General features: G+C 41.4%; 1 protein-coding gene across 20 annotated transcripts in view; it reads left to right on the top strand.

The window, feature by feature from the left end:
• IL1R1 (interleukin 1 receptor type 1) overlaps positions 1-16,659 on the top strand; it is a 94,542-nt gene that overhangs the window by 61,727 nt on the left and 16,156 nt on the right. For 7 of the 20 annotated variants that reach the window (XM_060412364.1, XM_012173711.5, XM_060412365.1 and 4 more), the window contains exons 4-8: positions 2,555-2,621; positions 11,367-11,601; positions 11,710-11,899; positions 12,781-12,949; positions 16,046-16,111. In XM_060412364.1, coding sequence (XP_060268347.1) covers positions 2,561-2,621; positions 11,367-11,601; positions 11,710-11,899; positions 12,781-12,949; positions 16,046-16,111 — 721 coding nt within the window. In that variant the 5' untranslated portion in view covers positions 2,555-2,560. Of the gene's footprint in view, positions 1-1,270; positions 1,411-2,554; positions 2,622-11,366; positions 11,602-11,709; positions 11,900-12,780; positions 12,950-15,234; positions 16,026-16,045; positions 16,112-16,659 lie in introns of those variants that run through there. The other 13 variants (XM_060412379.1, XM_060412369.1, XM_060412374.1 and 10 more) reach the window with 3 other exon arrangements.

The following is a 16,659-nucleotide window of genomic DNA, read 5'->3' as shown; positions in this document are numbered from 1 at the left end:
TGTGATGTCTTAGTTAAAATATTTTGTGTTTGCAAGTAACATACGGCTAGAGACGTAGAAAATCAGGCAAGTCTCATCTGTAAAACTAGAAGGACAGGTTTTTTTCCAAAGCATGAGATTATATGGTCTGCCCTGGACACTGCCCCCAAGGTTGGGTATAGAGGACAGCTATTTTTTAGTTCATTTTCTCAGTCATTCTATGAGCGCTTACCATGGGCTTCTGAATTCCCAGCTCAGCACAGTGCTGGATGCAGTAATAGGGAAGCTGTGGTTCCTGTCCCCATGGGGCTTCCTGTCCTGGGGTAACAGCAGTGACTTGTGTTATTACATTCATGCTGGTTGCTGTGGGGGCCCAGAGGAGGAAGGAATAGCCAGGCAAGTGTTCTGGGGGCTCCCTGGGGTGGTGGGAGGAGGGTGAGCCTGGCTGAGACCAGATGGATTGGGAGGTACCTTGGGAGGTAAAGGGCAGAGTCAAGCCAAGGGCTCTGGGGTTGGAGCACAGGGCAAAGTGAAGGCTGACAGTGGAGGGGCAGGGGGACAGGGAGGCGGAGGCTTGAGTCTGAAGGGAGCAGTCAGAGCCTCAGCACCGAGGAACTGTGCTCAGGGCTGCGGACTGACTTGGGGGCACTGGGAAGCCAGTGCAGGTGTTTTGACCTGATCATTTGGTAATCTCTGGTTCAACCAGTTTGGTAATCCCTGGGGATGGACCGGTTAGTGCTGGTGAGAGCAGCTCTGGGGTGGCAGGCACCAGGGTCACTGAGCCGGCATCTCGCACTGGGGGTGTGTGCGCGCGCGTGTGCACGCAGTGTGTTTGTGCACGTGTGGCAGGCGCCAGGGTCACTGAGCCGGCATCTCGCATTGGGGGTGTGTGTGTGCGTGTGTGTGCGCGTGTGCATGCAGTGTGTGCGCATGAGCACACATGGCAGAGTTGTCCCTATCACTGAGGTGGGGAGCAAGGTTGGTGGGGAGAATACATTTGGCTTGAGGCCTGTGGAATATGAGGAATTCATAGGTTGTTGGATACATTTGTACATTAGGGGCTTCCCTAGTGACTCAGATGGTAAAGAATCTGCCTGCAATGCAGGAGGTCCAGGTTCAGTCCCTGGGTCAGGAAGATCCCCTGGAGAAGGATATGGCAACCCACTCCAGGATTCTTGCCTGGGAAATCCCATGGACAGAGGGGCCTGGTGGGCTACAGTCCATGGGGTCGCAGAGTCAGATATGACTGAGTGAATTAACACTTTTCTCACTTTCATAAATTCATTGGAAGCAGGAGATTGGACTTTGGTGCACATAATTGCAACTCCACTCCCACCCCCTGCCGCTGCCTGAGGAATACCGAACAGGAACATTCCAAAAGGAAAAGGGGCCATACTGAACATTTCTTGTGGGCTTGAGTAGTTTAGAAAGGTAGGCAAAAGGAGCATTTGTTTTTTACTTTTTCAATTCCAATTGATATTATTTTAGTGATGTTTAATGGGTAAAACCCTGGGCATGCTTTCCTTCTGGCATCAGTCAAATGCTTGACCTGATTATGCCCCCTGCCATGGATATGGACAAAATGTTACGAAATTAAAATCACAGCTTACCAGGGGCTTCCCTGGTGGCTCACTCTGTAAAGAATCTGCCTGCAATGTAGGAAACCTGGGTTCTGTCCCTGGGTCATTGCCCCAGAAATTCCATGGACAGAGGAGCCTAGTGGGCTACGGTCTACAGGGTCGCAAGAGCTGGACACGACTCAGTGGCTAAAGCACCACCAGGACCTCAGTTTAATACATAGCCCAGAGGCTGGTCAATGCGTGTTGTAGCTACAGGACCTCAGTTTAATACATAGCCCAGAGGCCGGTCAATGCCTGTTGTAGCTACTGCTCTGTTGGTGTGGCTTCTCAACTGTGCAGAGGGGCTGTGGAGGTTTTATTTTTTTGTGGTAAGATTAATACATGTTTCTTGTAGGAATTTTAAATTGAAAGCTCTAGCAAGCCCCAGAAAAGGGGAAGACAACCAATCATAAGAACCAACCCAATTGTAATCTATTATTGTTATTTCTTGCGGTCTTTCTGGTTCATTTCTATGCAGCTGTGCCATTTCATCCAAAGGGTTTAGTGTCATACATTATAAAGGGAAGGTGTGACCTTTAGCAGGATCTGGAAGTTTGGGGCATCGCACATGGGTCCTGACAGTGGCTATGTTCTAGGTGGGGAACAGATCCATATAAGTAGAGGCAAGATGCTTTAATGGTCTAGTGAGTAGTCTACTTGGGGTGTAGCATAGGTTGGATTTGGGGGAAATTTAAATGGAAATGAATGATGGCACAGATGATGGAAGTTTTGTTCATCTGAAATTATGTGAGCTTGTCCCCAGTTCTGTTAAAAATCTTCATCCTCCTTTTACCCATTTTGCATCACAAAGCATGATCGCATAAACGATGCAGGGAGACTAGCCTATCAGTGTGACTTGGGGGTGAGGGTGAAGCTGGGAGGGAGTCAATGTATGTAGCTTTAGAGATTTGGGGGGAATAGTTCCTTTTTAAATTTTTGCTTGTTTGTTTCTCCAGGAGAATATGAAATTATTACTCAGGCTTCTTTGCTTCATCACTTTACTGATACCTTCTCTGGAGGCTGGTGAGTAAAGCATTTCCTTGTGTTCCTGTCCACTAAGAAAATCTGTTACGTAGAATACCTGTGGTACCTTCCTGAACAGCATCATTTTTCTTAGCTGTGTCTTTGGATTTCCAGGTCACAGAACTGTATTGCTGGATGCCCTTTCAACATCTTTACTTTTCATTCTCTCATTTGTCCACTGGGAAGCTGAAGCCCAGGGAGGTTAGGAGCCACGGTCATGAGGCTATTTCAGAGCAAGAGCTGTAATCCATACCACCAGCGTCTAGTCCACGTCTCTCCCCACTTTGTTGCTGCTTAAAGAGTATACTCTGGGGCTTCCTGGCTTTCATTTGGAAGAGGTATAAAATGCAGTCTTTATGAACCCACAGCTGACAATTTATTGTCTCCATTTATTCATCTTCACTCTTCCCCTCTCCCTCTCTTACTGCAAATGCATTTAGCCCTACTATGTGCTGGGCTCTGCTACTGGGGCTACAACCATCAATAATCCAAACAGAAATATCTATCTGCATGGGGTTTACATTCCAGTAATGAACAGAGACAATACCTTAGATAACTAAATACATATTATGTCATATGTTGGTAAGTGTAGAGAGGAAAAAAAAAAAAAGTAGGAAAAGGAAGGTATAAAGTTTTGGCATTGGGGTGGGCAGAAGGTTCCATTTTTTTTTGATAGTGTGGCCAAGAAAGATCTCATCAAGAAGTTGACCTTTGACTTGACCCTGAAGGAGGGGGTGGAGGGAGCTACACAGAGCAGCGTGGGGGTGGAGAAATATTCTAGGCAGCCTGTGCCAAGGTCCTGAGGCCAGGAGTACTGGCATGCTCCAGGAACTAAAATCTGCTGTGGCTAGAACAGAGTGAAAGGCGAGGGGTATGACTTGAGTGATAGAGATTAGGGGAGGGTTGATCGTGTAGAAAACTTAGCACCCTTTATAAGGATCTTGGCGTACTCTGAAATGGGAAGGCTGTGTAGGTTTCCAGTTTAAACCTAGAGAGGTGATTTTTTTTGTTGTTGTTGCACTCTGTGGCTTGTGGGAACTTAGTTTCCCAACCAAGGATTGAACCCAGGCCCTCTACCGTGAAAGTGCGGAGTCCTCACCACTGGACTGCCAGAAAATTTCTATATTTTACAGGCTCATTCTGGTTCTTCTACTGTGAACAGACCATTGGGAGGCAAAGGGAGAAACAGGCCAGTTAGGACGTGGTTACAGTGGTTCAGGCAAGCTATGAAAGTAAGCTATTCAAGGGTGACAAGGAGAACTGAGTTGTCAGAGTCTGGATATACTTTGATGACAGAGCCAAGAGGATTTTCAGATAGAGCAGATGTGAGTGTGAGGGACAGAGGGTTTTAGTCTGAGCACATGGAAAGTGGAGTTGCCATTATGAGAGGGGGAAGGTCATGTGTTCAGACTGGACATGTTAAGGTTGTTGCTGTTGTTCAGTTGCCAAGTTGTGTCCGACTCTTTGTGACCCCACGGACTGCAGCACGCCAGGCTTCCCTGTTCCTTTACCATCTCCCAGAATTTGCCCAAATTTATGTGCATCGAGTCAGTGATGCCATCCAACCATTTCATTCTCTGCCACCCTCTTCTCTTGCCCTCAGTCTTTCCCAGCATCAGAGTCTTTTCCAGTGAGTTGGCTCTTCACATCATGTGGCCAAAGTATTTATCTTCAGCATCAGCCCTTCCAATGAATATTCAGGGTTGGTTTCCTTTAGGACTGACTGTGTTTTATCTCCTTGCTGTCCAAGGGCCTCTTAAGAGTCTTCTCACCACAAGAGCTGTCTGTTAGATGTCTACATAGTGATTTGATTAAGCAGTCTGGAGCTAGAGACTGGAGGAATAAAGTTGAAGACCTTGGCAAGCAGCTGGTATTTGAACTCTGAGACTTGATGGGGAGTGAGAAAAGAACAGAGTGTCGGGGAGTGAACTCTGCAGCTCTCCAAGAATGAGTGGGCAGGCTCCCACTCACCAAGAGCCAGTGACAGACTGGCCAGAAATGTAGGAGGAGAGCCAGTGTCCTGGAAGCCAAGTGAAGAGCCTGTTTCAAGGATGAGGATAACACGTGTCCAGTACAATGGATGGCGTCACTGACTCAACGGACATGAATTTGAGCAAACTCTGGGAGACATGAAGGACAGAGAGGCCTGGTGTGCTGCAGACCATGGGGTTGCAAAGAGTCAGACAGGACTGAGTGACTGAACAATATAGCAGCAATGCAGATGTGTTGAGTAGGATGATGTTTCAAACTCGTTGATTTAGCAACTTAAAAGTCATAGGTGACTTGGTCAGAAGAGTTTTGGTGGAGCGGTGGGGCAAACCCCAGATAAACAGGAGAGTGTGTTGAGCTGAATTCTTAAGGCTTATTCTTTTATCACTGTTAATTGTTATTGCTACTGCTATTCCTAGGAGTCCAGTCCTGGCTCAGTGCAGGTACCATGCTGAGCGCCTAGCCACTTTTGTTTCAATACTGTTTTTAAGCAGCTTTAAAGGAGGTTATTATAGACTCACGTTTAAGGTATTCAGTTTGATGTGCTGGCATACATAGTCACCCATGAAACCATCGCAATCCCAGATAATATTGAAATGAGTGTAAATTGGTTTAGAGAGACTGGACTACTTAACAATACTGAGTCTTCTGATCAAAGAATGAAGTATAGATGTCTTCACTGTCTTTGATCTCTTAACATTTATTTAAATAAATTTAATCTTTATAAATTTATTTTGCAGTTTCCATTGGATTAGTCTGATGCATCTTTGTCAGATTTATCCTTAATTATTCATATCTATTGAGGCTTTTATAAAGGGTATTTTCAAAAATCCAGTCTCTAATTGTTTTTGATAATATAAACTCATTCCTATTTGCATATTCATATTATATCCCACAACTGAGGAACCCCTCTAGATCTTTTGTAGATTTCTTTGCATATTAAAGATTTCATAGCATATTCTACATAGATAATCACGTTGTGTGCAAATAGACATTTTATTTTCTCCTTCAATCTTAATGCCATTTCTTTTTCTTGCCCTAATACACGAATTAGGTCTTCCACTACAATGTTGAATAAAAGTGGTTAGAGTGGGCATTCTTACCTTCTTGCTAATCTATATATGATAGCTATAACTTTTTTATAGCTGTCCTCTATTAGGTTTAGGAAGTTCCCACCTATTTCTAGTTTTGATTGTTGCTGGTTTTCTTGGATAAGGACCCAACTTGGCATTCTTAGCGTGTTATGTACCTCACAATGCACTGTTGGTTTTTAATATACTGTAGGATTCGATTTGCTAAGATGTTTAAAAAATTTTTGCATCTGTATTCTATGATGAAGACTGGTTTGTGGTTTCCCTGTAATGTCTTTGGTTTGGGAATTAGAATAGTACTTATTTGACAGAGTGAATTGGGAAGTATTTCTGACTCTTCCATTTTCTGAAAGAGTTTGTGTAAAATTGGTGTTTTCCTTCTATGAATATACCAGTGAAGCCATCTAGGCTTGAAATTTTGTTGTTCTTGTTGTTGGGTTTTTTCCTTAAAATTTTTTTTAATTGAAATATAGTTGATTTACAATATTCTGAAAGAACTAGCTTTTGATATCTTTGATTTTTCTCTGTTGTTTTTGCTTTTTATTTCATTGATTTTTCTCTTGGAGCCATATCATTTACTATCTTATGCTTACTTAGGTTTTAATTTTTTCTTACTTATTAAGTGGAAACTGAAGTTATTAATTTGAGATCTTGTTTCTTACAGAGGTATTTAATGCTACTGACTTTCCTCTAGGTATTTTTTTCCTTTGCATGACACAAGTGTTGATATGTTATATTTTATCATTCAGATCAAAATGCTTTCTAATTTCCTCTTATTTCTTCTTTGATGCATGGGTTATTTAGAATATTTTTTTAAGGTTTTAAACCCATCCGTGAATTCCTAGATATTTTTCTGTTATTGATTTCTAATTTAATTCAGAGAACATACTTTGAACCCTTTGAAGTTTGTTAACTGTTGGGTTATGAACAAGAATATGGCTTATCTTGATAAGCTTTCTTGTGTGCAGTTAAAAAGAATGTGTATTTGGTTGTTGGGTAAGATCTTCTGTAAATACTAATTATGCCAGATTGGTTGATAGTGTGGTTCCAATCTTCTTCTACATCCTTGCTGGTGTTCTGTCTCATTGTTCTGCTTGTTCTGTCAGCTACTGTGAGTGGTGTTGAAATCTCTTGACTCTAATTGTAGGTTTCTCTCTTTCTTTTTGCAGTTCTATCAGATTTTGCTTTATGAATTTTGAAACACTGTCAATAGGTGAATAAATGTCTAAGATTACCATGCACCTCTTGACAAATGACTCCTTTGTCGTAATTAAATGACTTTCTACCCCTGGAAATATGCTTTAGTGTAAAATCTACTTTGATAATAATGTAGTAACCATTCAAATCTTCTTTTAATCAGCATAATATTTCTCTCCCCTCTCCACTTTGACTTTTAAGGTGTTTTTACACTTCAAGTGTGTATATGTGTGGGTTTGTGTGTATGTTAGCATATAGTAGGATCCTTTTTTTAAAATCACATCTGACTATCTCTGCCTTTCAATTGGGTTACTTATACCATGAAAAAAATATAATATGATTATTAGTATATTTGGGTTTATTTTAGGAGCTTGTGATTTTATTTTCTCCTTGTACTATTATTACTTTGTTATCTTTTCTCTCTCTCTCTTTTTTTTTTTTTTTTGCTGCCTTTTGGATAAATTGAGAATTTTCATGATTTATTTTATCTTCTGTGTTGGCTTATAATAACTTTAAAAAAACAGCTGCCCTGGTACTTATGGTATCCGTCTTTAACTTACCAGAAATGGCAACCCACTCCAGTTGCCTGGAAAATCCTATGGATGGAGGTGCCTGGTTGGCTACTGTCCATGGGGTTGCAAAGAGTTGGACACGACTAGCGACTTCACTTAAGCGACTTTTATATACCTTCAAATGACTGTACCAGTTCACAAATAGTATAAAAAACCTAGAATACATCCACTTCTCCCTTCTCAAACTTGGCCGCATTGTTTCCATGCATGTTATGTCTTCAGATGTTATACGTCTCACAATCATTGTTTTTGCTTTAAACATTTAATTATCTTTCAGTACAGTTCAGTTGCTCAGTTGTTTCCGACTCTTTGCGACCCCATGGACTGACTGCAGCATGCCAGGCTTCCCTGTGCATCACCAACTCCTGGAGCCTGCTCAAAGTCATGTCCGTCGAGTCGGTGATGCCATCCAACCATCTCATCTTCTGTTGTCCCCTTCTCTTCCTGCCTTCAATCTTTCCCAGCATCAGAGGCTTTTCCAATGAGTCAGTTCTTTGTATCAGGTAACCAAAGTATTGGAGCTTTGGCTTCAGCATCAGTCCTTTCAATGAATATTCAGGACTGATTTCCTTTTGGATTGAAAAGTTTGATTTCCTTGCAGTCCCAGGGACTCTCGAGGATCTTCTCCAACAGCACAGTTTAAAAGCATCAGTTTTTCACTGCTCAACTTTCTTTATGGTCCATCTCTCACACCCATACGTGACTACTGGAAAAACCATAGCTTTGACTATATGGACCTTTGTTGGTATACTGTCTCTGCTTTTTAATATGCTGTCTAGGTTTGTCCTAGCTTTTCTTCCAAGGAGCAAGCATCTTTTAATTTCATGGCTGCAGTGACCATCTGCAGTGATTTTGGAGCCCAAGAAAATAAAGTCTGTCACTGTTTCCATTGTTTCCCCATCTATTTGCCATGAAATGATCTTTAGTTATCTTTAAAGAGATTTAAATAAAATGAAAAGCTCTTAATGACTACCCATGTAGTAAATGTTTCTGGGGCTATTTATTCCTTTATGTAGATTAATTTTTTTTCATCTGATACTATTTTTTTCTTTCTTTCTAAAGGACCTCCTTACATTTTTTGTCAGTACAAGTGTGCTGGTGATAGTTTATATATATATGTGAAGATAAATATAAAAAAGTAATATTTTAAAAGTATGAAAAAGTATTTTGCCTCTATTTCTTTATTTTGCCTCTATTTCTGCCTCTATAATTTATTCAAGCAAGATAATCAGTGAATACAAAAATAATTGAGTGAAAAGTATTTATAGACTATGCACATAATCTCAAAATACCACCTTTCAAGTTGCTTATTAATTGAAAAGAGACACTGTATAGTTGAAAGACCTGGAGGATAAAATTTAGCTGGATGATCCAATTTTGCATCACTGAAAATGGAGCATAGTGATAATTATGTGTTTTCTGTGATGACAGAATAGGGATGAATATTATTAACCAGGTATTACCAATTGTCTGACTTGAATTTTGCAGTGTTGCCTCTATTTCTGAAAGATACTTTCCCTGGATATAGAGTTCTAGGTAGATGATTTTTTTTTTCCTTTTAGTACTTACCTTTATTCTTTTCTCTTTGGCTTGTATTGTTTCTGGTAAGAAGGCTGCATCGTTTTTGTCTTACGTGGTGTGGTTTTCTTCATGTTTCTTTGGCTTGGGGATCATTGTGGCTTTGGGGTCTGTGGGTACGTCATTTTCATAAAATTCTGAAAAATTTCAAATTTTATTTTTTCAAAGAGTTTTCCTGTTCCAGGGAGACAGGCCTTCTCCTGCCCTTCAGGGATGCATGTTACATGAATTGAGGAGTGCTCAGTCCTGTAGTCCTCCAGAACTCGCTCCTCCTCTGGGTGCAGCTGTCATCTCTTTGGTATCCTGCCCTCCGGCCTCCTGGTTTACCTGGATTCCCAGGTCCACCTCCTCAGCTCAAGAAGGAACACTGGGTTTTGCCTCCTTTCCTCCCTGCAGTGCCACAGTTTAGAATCCCCCTCTACACAGTACTTTGGGGAAACTCTAGGGTTCCCCTCCTTTTGTGTCCTGACTTTGTGGTATTTCTGTCCTTTGTTCCCTGACATTCAATGTCTTGAACATTGTTGGTTCTTATACTTTGTCCAATTTTTTTAGCTGTTCAGGTGGGAGGGCAAATTACGGTTATTCCATCTTTTTACTGAAACATCTCTACAGAGGGGATGAGAGAGGTTAAATAACTTGCTCAAGGACACAGGTAGTAAGTGGCTAGAAATCTTTCAGACTTCCAGGATAATTCTCCTAATTGTCAGGTTCTTAACTTCTCCTGTATAACACAAAGAAAGGCAGTGTCAAAGAATGCTCGAACTGTTGCACAATTGCACTCATCTCACATGCTAGTAAAGTAATGCTCAAAATTCTCCGAGCCAGGCTTCAGCAATACGTGAACCATGAAATTCCAGATGTTCAAGCTGGTTTTAGAAAACACAGAGGACCCAGAGATCAAATTGCCAACATCCGCTGAATCATCGAAAAAGCACTCATCTCACATGCTAGTAAAGTAATGTTCAAAATTCTCCAAACCAGGCATCAGCAATATGTGAACCATGAACTTCCAGATGTTCAAGCTGGTTTGAGAAAAGGCAGAGGGACCAGAGATCAAATTGCCAACATCTGCTGGATCACCGAAAAAGCAAGAGAGTTCCAGAAAAACATCTATTTCTGCTTTATTGACTATGCCAAAGCCTTTGACTGTGTGGATCACAATAAACTGTGGAAAATTCTGAAAGAGATGGGAATACCAGACCATCTGACCTGCTTCTTGAGAAACCTGTATGCAGGTCAGGAAGCAACAGTTAGAACTGGACATGGAACAACAGACTGGTTTCAAATAGGAAAAGGAGTGCGTCAAGGCTGTATATTGTCACCCTGCTTATTTAACTTCTATGCAGAGTACGTCATGAGAAACGCTGGGCTAGAAGGAGCACAAGCTGGAATCACGATTGCCGGGAGAAATATCAATAACCTCAGATATGCAGACGATACCACCTTTATGGCAGAAAATGAAGAGGAACTAAAAGCCTCTTGATGAAGGTGAAAGAAGAGAGTGAAAAGGTTGGCTTAAAGCTCAACATTCAGAAAACTAAGATCATAGCATCTGGTCCCATCACTTCATGGGAAATAGATGGGGAAACTGAAAACAGTGTCAGACTTTAATTTTGGGGGCTCCAAAATCACTGCAGATGGTGGTTGTAGCCATGAAATTAAAAGACATTACTTGGAAGAAAAGTTACGACCAACCTAGATAGCATATTGAAAAGCAAAGACATTACTTGGCCAACAAAGGTCCGTCTAGTCAAGGCTATGGTTTTTCCTGTGGTCATGTATGATGTGAGAGTTGGACTGTGAAGAAAGCTGAGCGCCGAAGAACTGATGCTTTTGAACTGTGGTGTTAGAGAAGACTCTTGAGAGTCCCTTGGACTGCAAGGAGATCCAGCCAGTCTATCCTAAAGGAGATAAGTCCTGGGATTTCTTTGGAGGGAATGATGCTGAAGCTGAAACTCCAGTACTTTGGCCACCTCATGCAAAGAGATGACTCATTGGAGAAGACCCTGATGCTGGGAGGGTTTGGGGGCAGGAGGAGAAGGGGACAACAGAGGATGAGATGGCTGGATGGCATCACTTACTTGATGGACGTGAGTCTGAGTGAACTCCGGGAGTTGGTGATGGACAGGGAGGCCTGGCGTGCTGCGATTCATGGCGTGGCAAAGAGTCGGACATGACTGAGCGACTGAACTGAACTAACAGTCTCCTGTATAACACAAATTAATATATTTAATAACTGGTGTTTTTATTTAGATAGTCCATGAAGAAACGTTGACAAATTTCTTACAGAAATGACTTTCCCTTTCTCCTTTTTAAAGATAAATGTGAGGAGCATGAAGAGAAAATTACATTAGTTTCCCCCGCACATGAAATTGACGCCCGTTCGTGTCCTCTCATCACAAGTGTACACAAAGAGCCTATAACTTGGTATAAAAATGACAGCACAACAGCTGTATCTACAGAAAGAGGATCCAGGATTCATCAGCACGAAGACAAGCTCTGGTTTGTTCCTGCTGAAGTGGAGGATTCAGGAGCTTACTACTGCTCGGTGAGGTAAGCAAGCGCTAAGTACGTTACAAACATGTGATGTCTGTTCCTGCAATACTTCAGGACAGAAAAAAAAAAATTTTTTTTTAATGAATCTATTTTGATTTATTTTAGAAATTCAACTTACTGCCTCAAAATTAAAATAGTGGTAGAGTTTGTGCAGCATGAGCCTAACTTGTGTTACAGTGAAAGAACTGTGTTTACCCAGAGACTACTGACCGCGGGAGACGGACAGCTTGTATGTCCTTACTTGGATTTTTTAAAAGATGAAAACAATGAGTTACCCCAAGTACAGTGGTATAAGGTAATTTTCTATTACATATGGCCTTTTACTTCTCTAGCAAATAAAACAGTTTGCTCTCATAGACAATAGGATGAATCTGCAAAGTACTTTTGGCAGATTATTTGCTTTTGAGTGGTGAAACTTCATAGAGCATTTTAAAAGTTTTATGATTGTATGTGTTTAATTTGCAGCTTAACTAAAAATTTACTGTCATTTTTGTGTAATAGGGCACAGCTGAGAAAAGTACAGTGGGCACGTAAGATGTTTAAAGATGATTATATATTTAGGGTTTTTTAAAGTGACTCTTTGTTACAAAGTATGTTATTTCATGTTTTATTATAACTATTAAGTGGTCCTTAGATAACTTTAGTGGTTTCTATAACTGGAAAGTGATCAGCTAGCACTGCATGGCATACATCAGATTCTGGTATCTTTGATGTACCTGGCTTGTTGGAGCTTACATGGATAATGATTTTTTAGAGGTCTAAAAATACAAAATAATAATAATACAAAAAGAGTGGAAGTATATCATTAGGAAGAAACTGTAGTTAGCATTCTTTCCTCAAACATTTTTTTCTTACAAAGTAGATTTGTCTCCAGTTGTCTTCAAAGTGCAAGACTCATAGGCATAAAAATGTAATATCCTGGGAATATAATTATGACTTTGCCAAAAAAAAAAAAGCAAAATTAAAACTTCCGTGCAAGGACCTTTCTATTCACATATACTTGACTGTGTGTCCTAGTCCATTAGTCGTATCTGACTCTTTGCGACCCCACGGACTGTAGCCCACCAGGCTCCTCTGTCCATGGTGTTTCCCAGGCAAGAATGTTGGAGTGGGTTGCCCTTACATGAATGCAACTATGACTAATTGGTTTTCAATGCTTCCTTTCCTCCTGTCTAGGATTGCAAACCTCTACTTCTTGACAATGTAAACTTTGCTGGAGTAACAAATAAGCTGATCATCACAAATGTGAACACAACACACAGTGGGCACTATATGTGTCTTGCATCGTACACACACTTGGGAAAGCAGTATCGTGTCACCCGGGCGATAAAGCTGATTACTCTGGGTGAGTCATAGCTGCAGTCCTGGGAGTTTAAATCCGGGAAGGTCCAGAGACCGTGAGTAATATCACCTTCACTGTCTACAGAGGGACCAAGTCCAAGAGAAGCTTGATGACTTGCTAGAGGTCACCTGGCTTTAGTGTTTGTTGCTATATGCTATTTAAGTGTTTTCATTCCTGTTTCAGACGCAGTGCTGATTAAACAGATGGGATGAGCTGAGTTTTCCAGCTGAACTAGGAGGCTTGTTTTTGGGCGTAGCTAAAGATGGTTCCCTAGAGGCTTCAGGGACTCATCTGGCTAGTACTGGGGAAAGGACAGTTCTGAGACCTCTCACCTGGGGAGTCTGGGTGTCTAGCAGTTGTTGATGGACCCCAACGGACCTTGAAATAAGTTACACTTTTTCAAAAACATCTTTTTATTTTCTACTGGAGTATAGCTAATTAACAACACTGCGATAGTCTCAGGTGCACGGCAAAGGGGCTAAGCCACACATGTACATGGATCCATTCTTCCCCAAACTCCCCTCCAGGCAGCCACATGACACTGAGCAGAGGTCCCTGTGCTATACAGTAGGCCCTGTCGGTTATCCACTTTAAATACAGCAGTGTGTACACGTCCATCCCAAACTCCCTGCACCCTTCCCCCCTGGTAACCATAAGCTGAAGTCCCCACAGGGCTTCTTTGATTTCCTCAATCTGCATGAGCCACTCTTAAAATCAGTAAATGACTCTTCATAGTTAAAAATTAATCAATCCACAGTATGGTGAGTACTCTGCCAGGGTCAGTGAGGGAAGACCACAGTGGTGACAGCTAATATATATTTTATATATATTGTTGGTTGTCCATTTTAAATATATCCGTTCCCGCATCCTCCCCCTTGGTGACCGTAAGTTCGTTCTCTAAGTCTATGAGTCTCTTTCTTTTTTGTAAGTTCCTTTGTATCGTTTCTTTTAGCTTGATGGAGGGATGTCATACGATATTTCCCCTTTACCGTCTGACTGAGTTCACTCAGTAGGACAATCTCTAGGTCCATCCGTGTTGCTGAAAATGGCATTATTGCATTCTTTCTAATGGTGTGTAATATTCCACTGACTACTTGTATCACAGCTTCTTTATCCATGGAATAAGCTCCACTCTTGTCAGGTCTTTGTTAACCCAGTCACGTAACTTCTCTAAGCCCGTTTGCTTCTCTGTAAGCAGATTCAGGCTTCCAAGGGTGTTGTGAACTGTGTTGCTGATCAGGCGTGCTCAGCTTATAGTCATGTGCCTGGTGCCTGACAGCTGAGAAATGAATAGGTGCATGCCAGGTTTTCTTGTTAGTTATCCTGAGGCTGCTATCCACCATATTTCATATTAAAAACTATTTTAAAACAAAATAGAACAAATGCACCTTTATAAGTTACCTGGAGATGGGCAGCATGCTCAACCTGTCTCTCAATACTAGGATTTCCTAAGCTTTCAGTAATGTATGAAGAGGGTTATTCCCATGAACTATGGTTACCAGAGGGAAAGAATGGGGGGTAGGGATAGTTAGGGAGTTTGGGAAGGACATGTACACACTGCTATATTTTAAATGGATAACCAGCAAGAACCTACTGCATAGCACAGGGAACTCTGCTCAATGTTACATGGCAGCCTGGATGGGAGGAGAGTTTGGAGGAGAATGGATACACGTGTATGTATGGCTGAATCCCTTTGCTGTCCACCTGAAACAATCAACATTGTTAATCAGCTTTACTCTGATATGAAATAGAAAGTTAAATTTATCAAGCTGTTTACAAAAAAAAAAAAAAGAGTAAAGTTACCCTAACCAGGACTTTGAAAAGTTAAAGCAGTCTCTACTAGTAATTATTCTGGGACAACAGGCCTAATAGGGACTATCCCAGGTAAACCCAGATGATCACTTGTCAGATAGCTGTGTTTTCTCAATTCTACAATTATTTACTTTTTCCATAGGTTAATTGTGTTGTCTCAAAACCGATTCCTTGCCTACATCCTACAAGTATCAGTGACTCCTAAATTTCAGGAGTCCTGAGTCACAACCATCCTTAGCAGCACTTCCCCGGGCATTGTGTATCTCCAGTCTGTGTTTCTTGGGGTACTGCAGCCAGACCAGCAGACCAGATTTGAGGGAAAACAGAATTTTAAGAATTCAAATGGGTTTTAACTACTTTCAGACATCTTTTCTGATCCCTCATGTAGAAATAATATAATCAGGGGTGGGGTTCTATTTTGTTTCTTTTCTAACGGTGGATTTATAAATATTTATTGGGCATTTCCTATCTTCCAGGCACTTTCTAGGTATACATTAGGGAACAAGAGAGATAATATCCTGTGCTGATGGAGCTAACAATTTTTTTAAGTAGCAGAATGAATACTAGGCATTCAAATTTGGAATTTCTAAGGTTTGGTCCCAGATCAACTCTTTAAGCCTGTCTTCTTGAGAATAAGTGAAGTTGCTCAGTCGTGTCCGACTCTTTGCGACCCCGTGGACGGTAACCTATCAGGCTCCATGGTCCATGGGATTTTCCAGGCAAGAATACTGGAGTGGGCTGCCATTTCCTTCTCCAGGGGATCTTCCCAACCCAGGGATCGAACCTGGGTCTCCTGCATTACAGACAGACGCTTTATTGTCTGAGCCACTAAAGGACAGATTAATTTCTGGAGATTCTTGGTATTTTTCTGCCTACTTTAATAAAGTATGCCGAAATGTGTGGCATTCTTTGATAACTGTGGCTTTCACTCTTGGGTGACTTTCTGGTTAATAAAGCTCCATCCAGGGAAGCCACTTTGTTTTCCCTGATGTGCATGAAGAGATGCACTTGTCCGGAGACCCAGGGCCTGGTGATATTTGTGGTCTTTTCTTTTTGTAGCACCAAACTCTGGGTTCAGAAGGGTCGAGGTGTTATGGTTTTGCTGTGGCCCCTGAGTCAGCCTCCTGCCCTCACAACAGTCCTGGCCCTCTGTCTCCTGCCATGCATACTTTGGCCCCTAGAGGCAGATGCTGTATTGTATATATTAGTATTTGGTATATTTTGCCAAGTGTTGTCATCTTTGGAGATTCGAATCTACAAGAGACCTTGTGGGTGTTTTTCTTTCAGAGAAATCCAGAAACACAATACCTGAGATTGTGAGTCCAGCTAATGAGACAATGGAAGTGGTCTTGGGTAAGTGGGCTACAATTAGAATATGCTGAAATCAGTATTTTTTTGAACTAGAGAGTAAGATAAATGGTACCTTTAGTGCATACAACCCAAGCTGTTTACTCCATGTATCTAAAGTTAGAAAGTGGCACAGGTTGTGTTTTGATTCTTTGGATTTTTTGCCTCTTATGGCAAACATCTAGCCACATCTCATTGACTCAGTGTTACTTTTCTATGGACAGTTACTATTCATGAAGACATCAGCCGAAAAACAAGTTCAGGGACTTCCTTGGTGGTGCAGTGGTTAAGACTTCGCCTTATGATATAAGGGGGGTGGGTTCAATCCCAGGGAGGGGAGCTAAGATCTCACCTGCCTCGTGGCCAAAGAACCAGAACATAATACAGAAGCAATATTATAACAAATTCAATAAAGACTTTAAAAATGCTCCACATAAAAAAAAATCTTAAAGACCAAGTTCACTAGGCCTAGGAATAAGAAATGGAATATATTTGGTGTAGGAGGGATTTCTTTTCCTGAGAGAGTTAAACTTTTAGGTAGAAGACTAAGACTA

Source organism: Ovis aries, chromosome 3 (genome assembly GCF_016772045.2).
Source record: "Ovis aries strain OAR_USU_Benz2616 breed Rambouillet chromosome 3, ARS-UI_Ramb_v3.0, whole genome shotgun sequence".
Lineage (NCBI taxonomy): Eukaryota > Metazoa > Chordata > Mammalia > Artiodactyla > Bovidae > Ovis > Ovis aries.
This window is presented reverse-complemented; position numbering and strand designations above follow the sequence as displayed.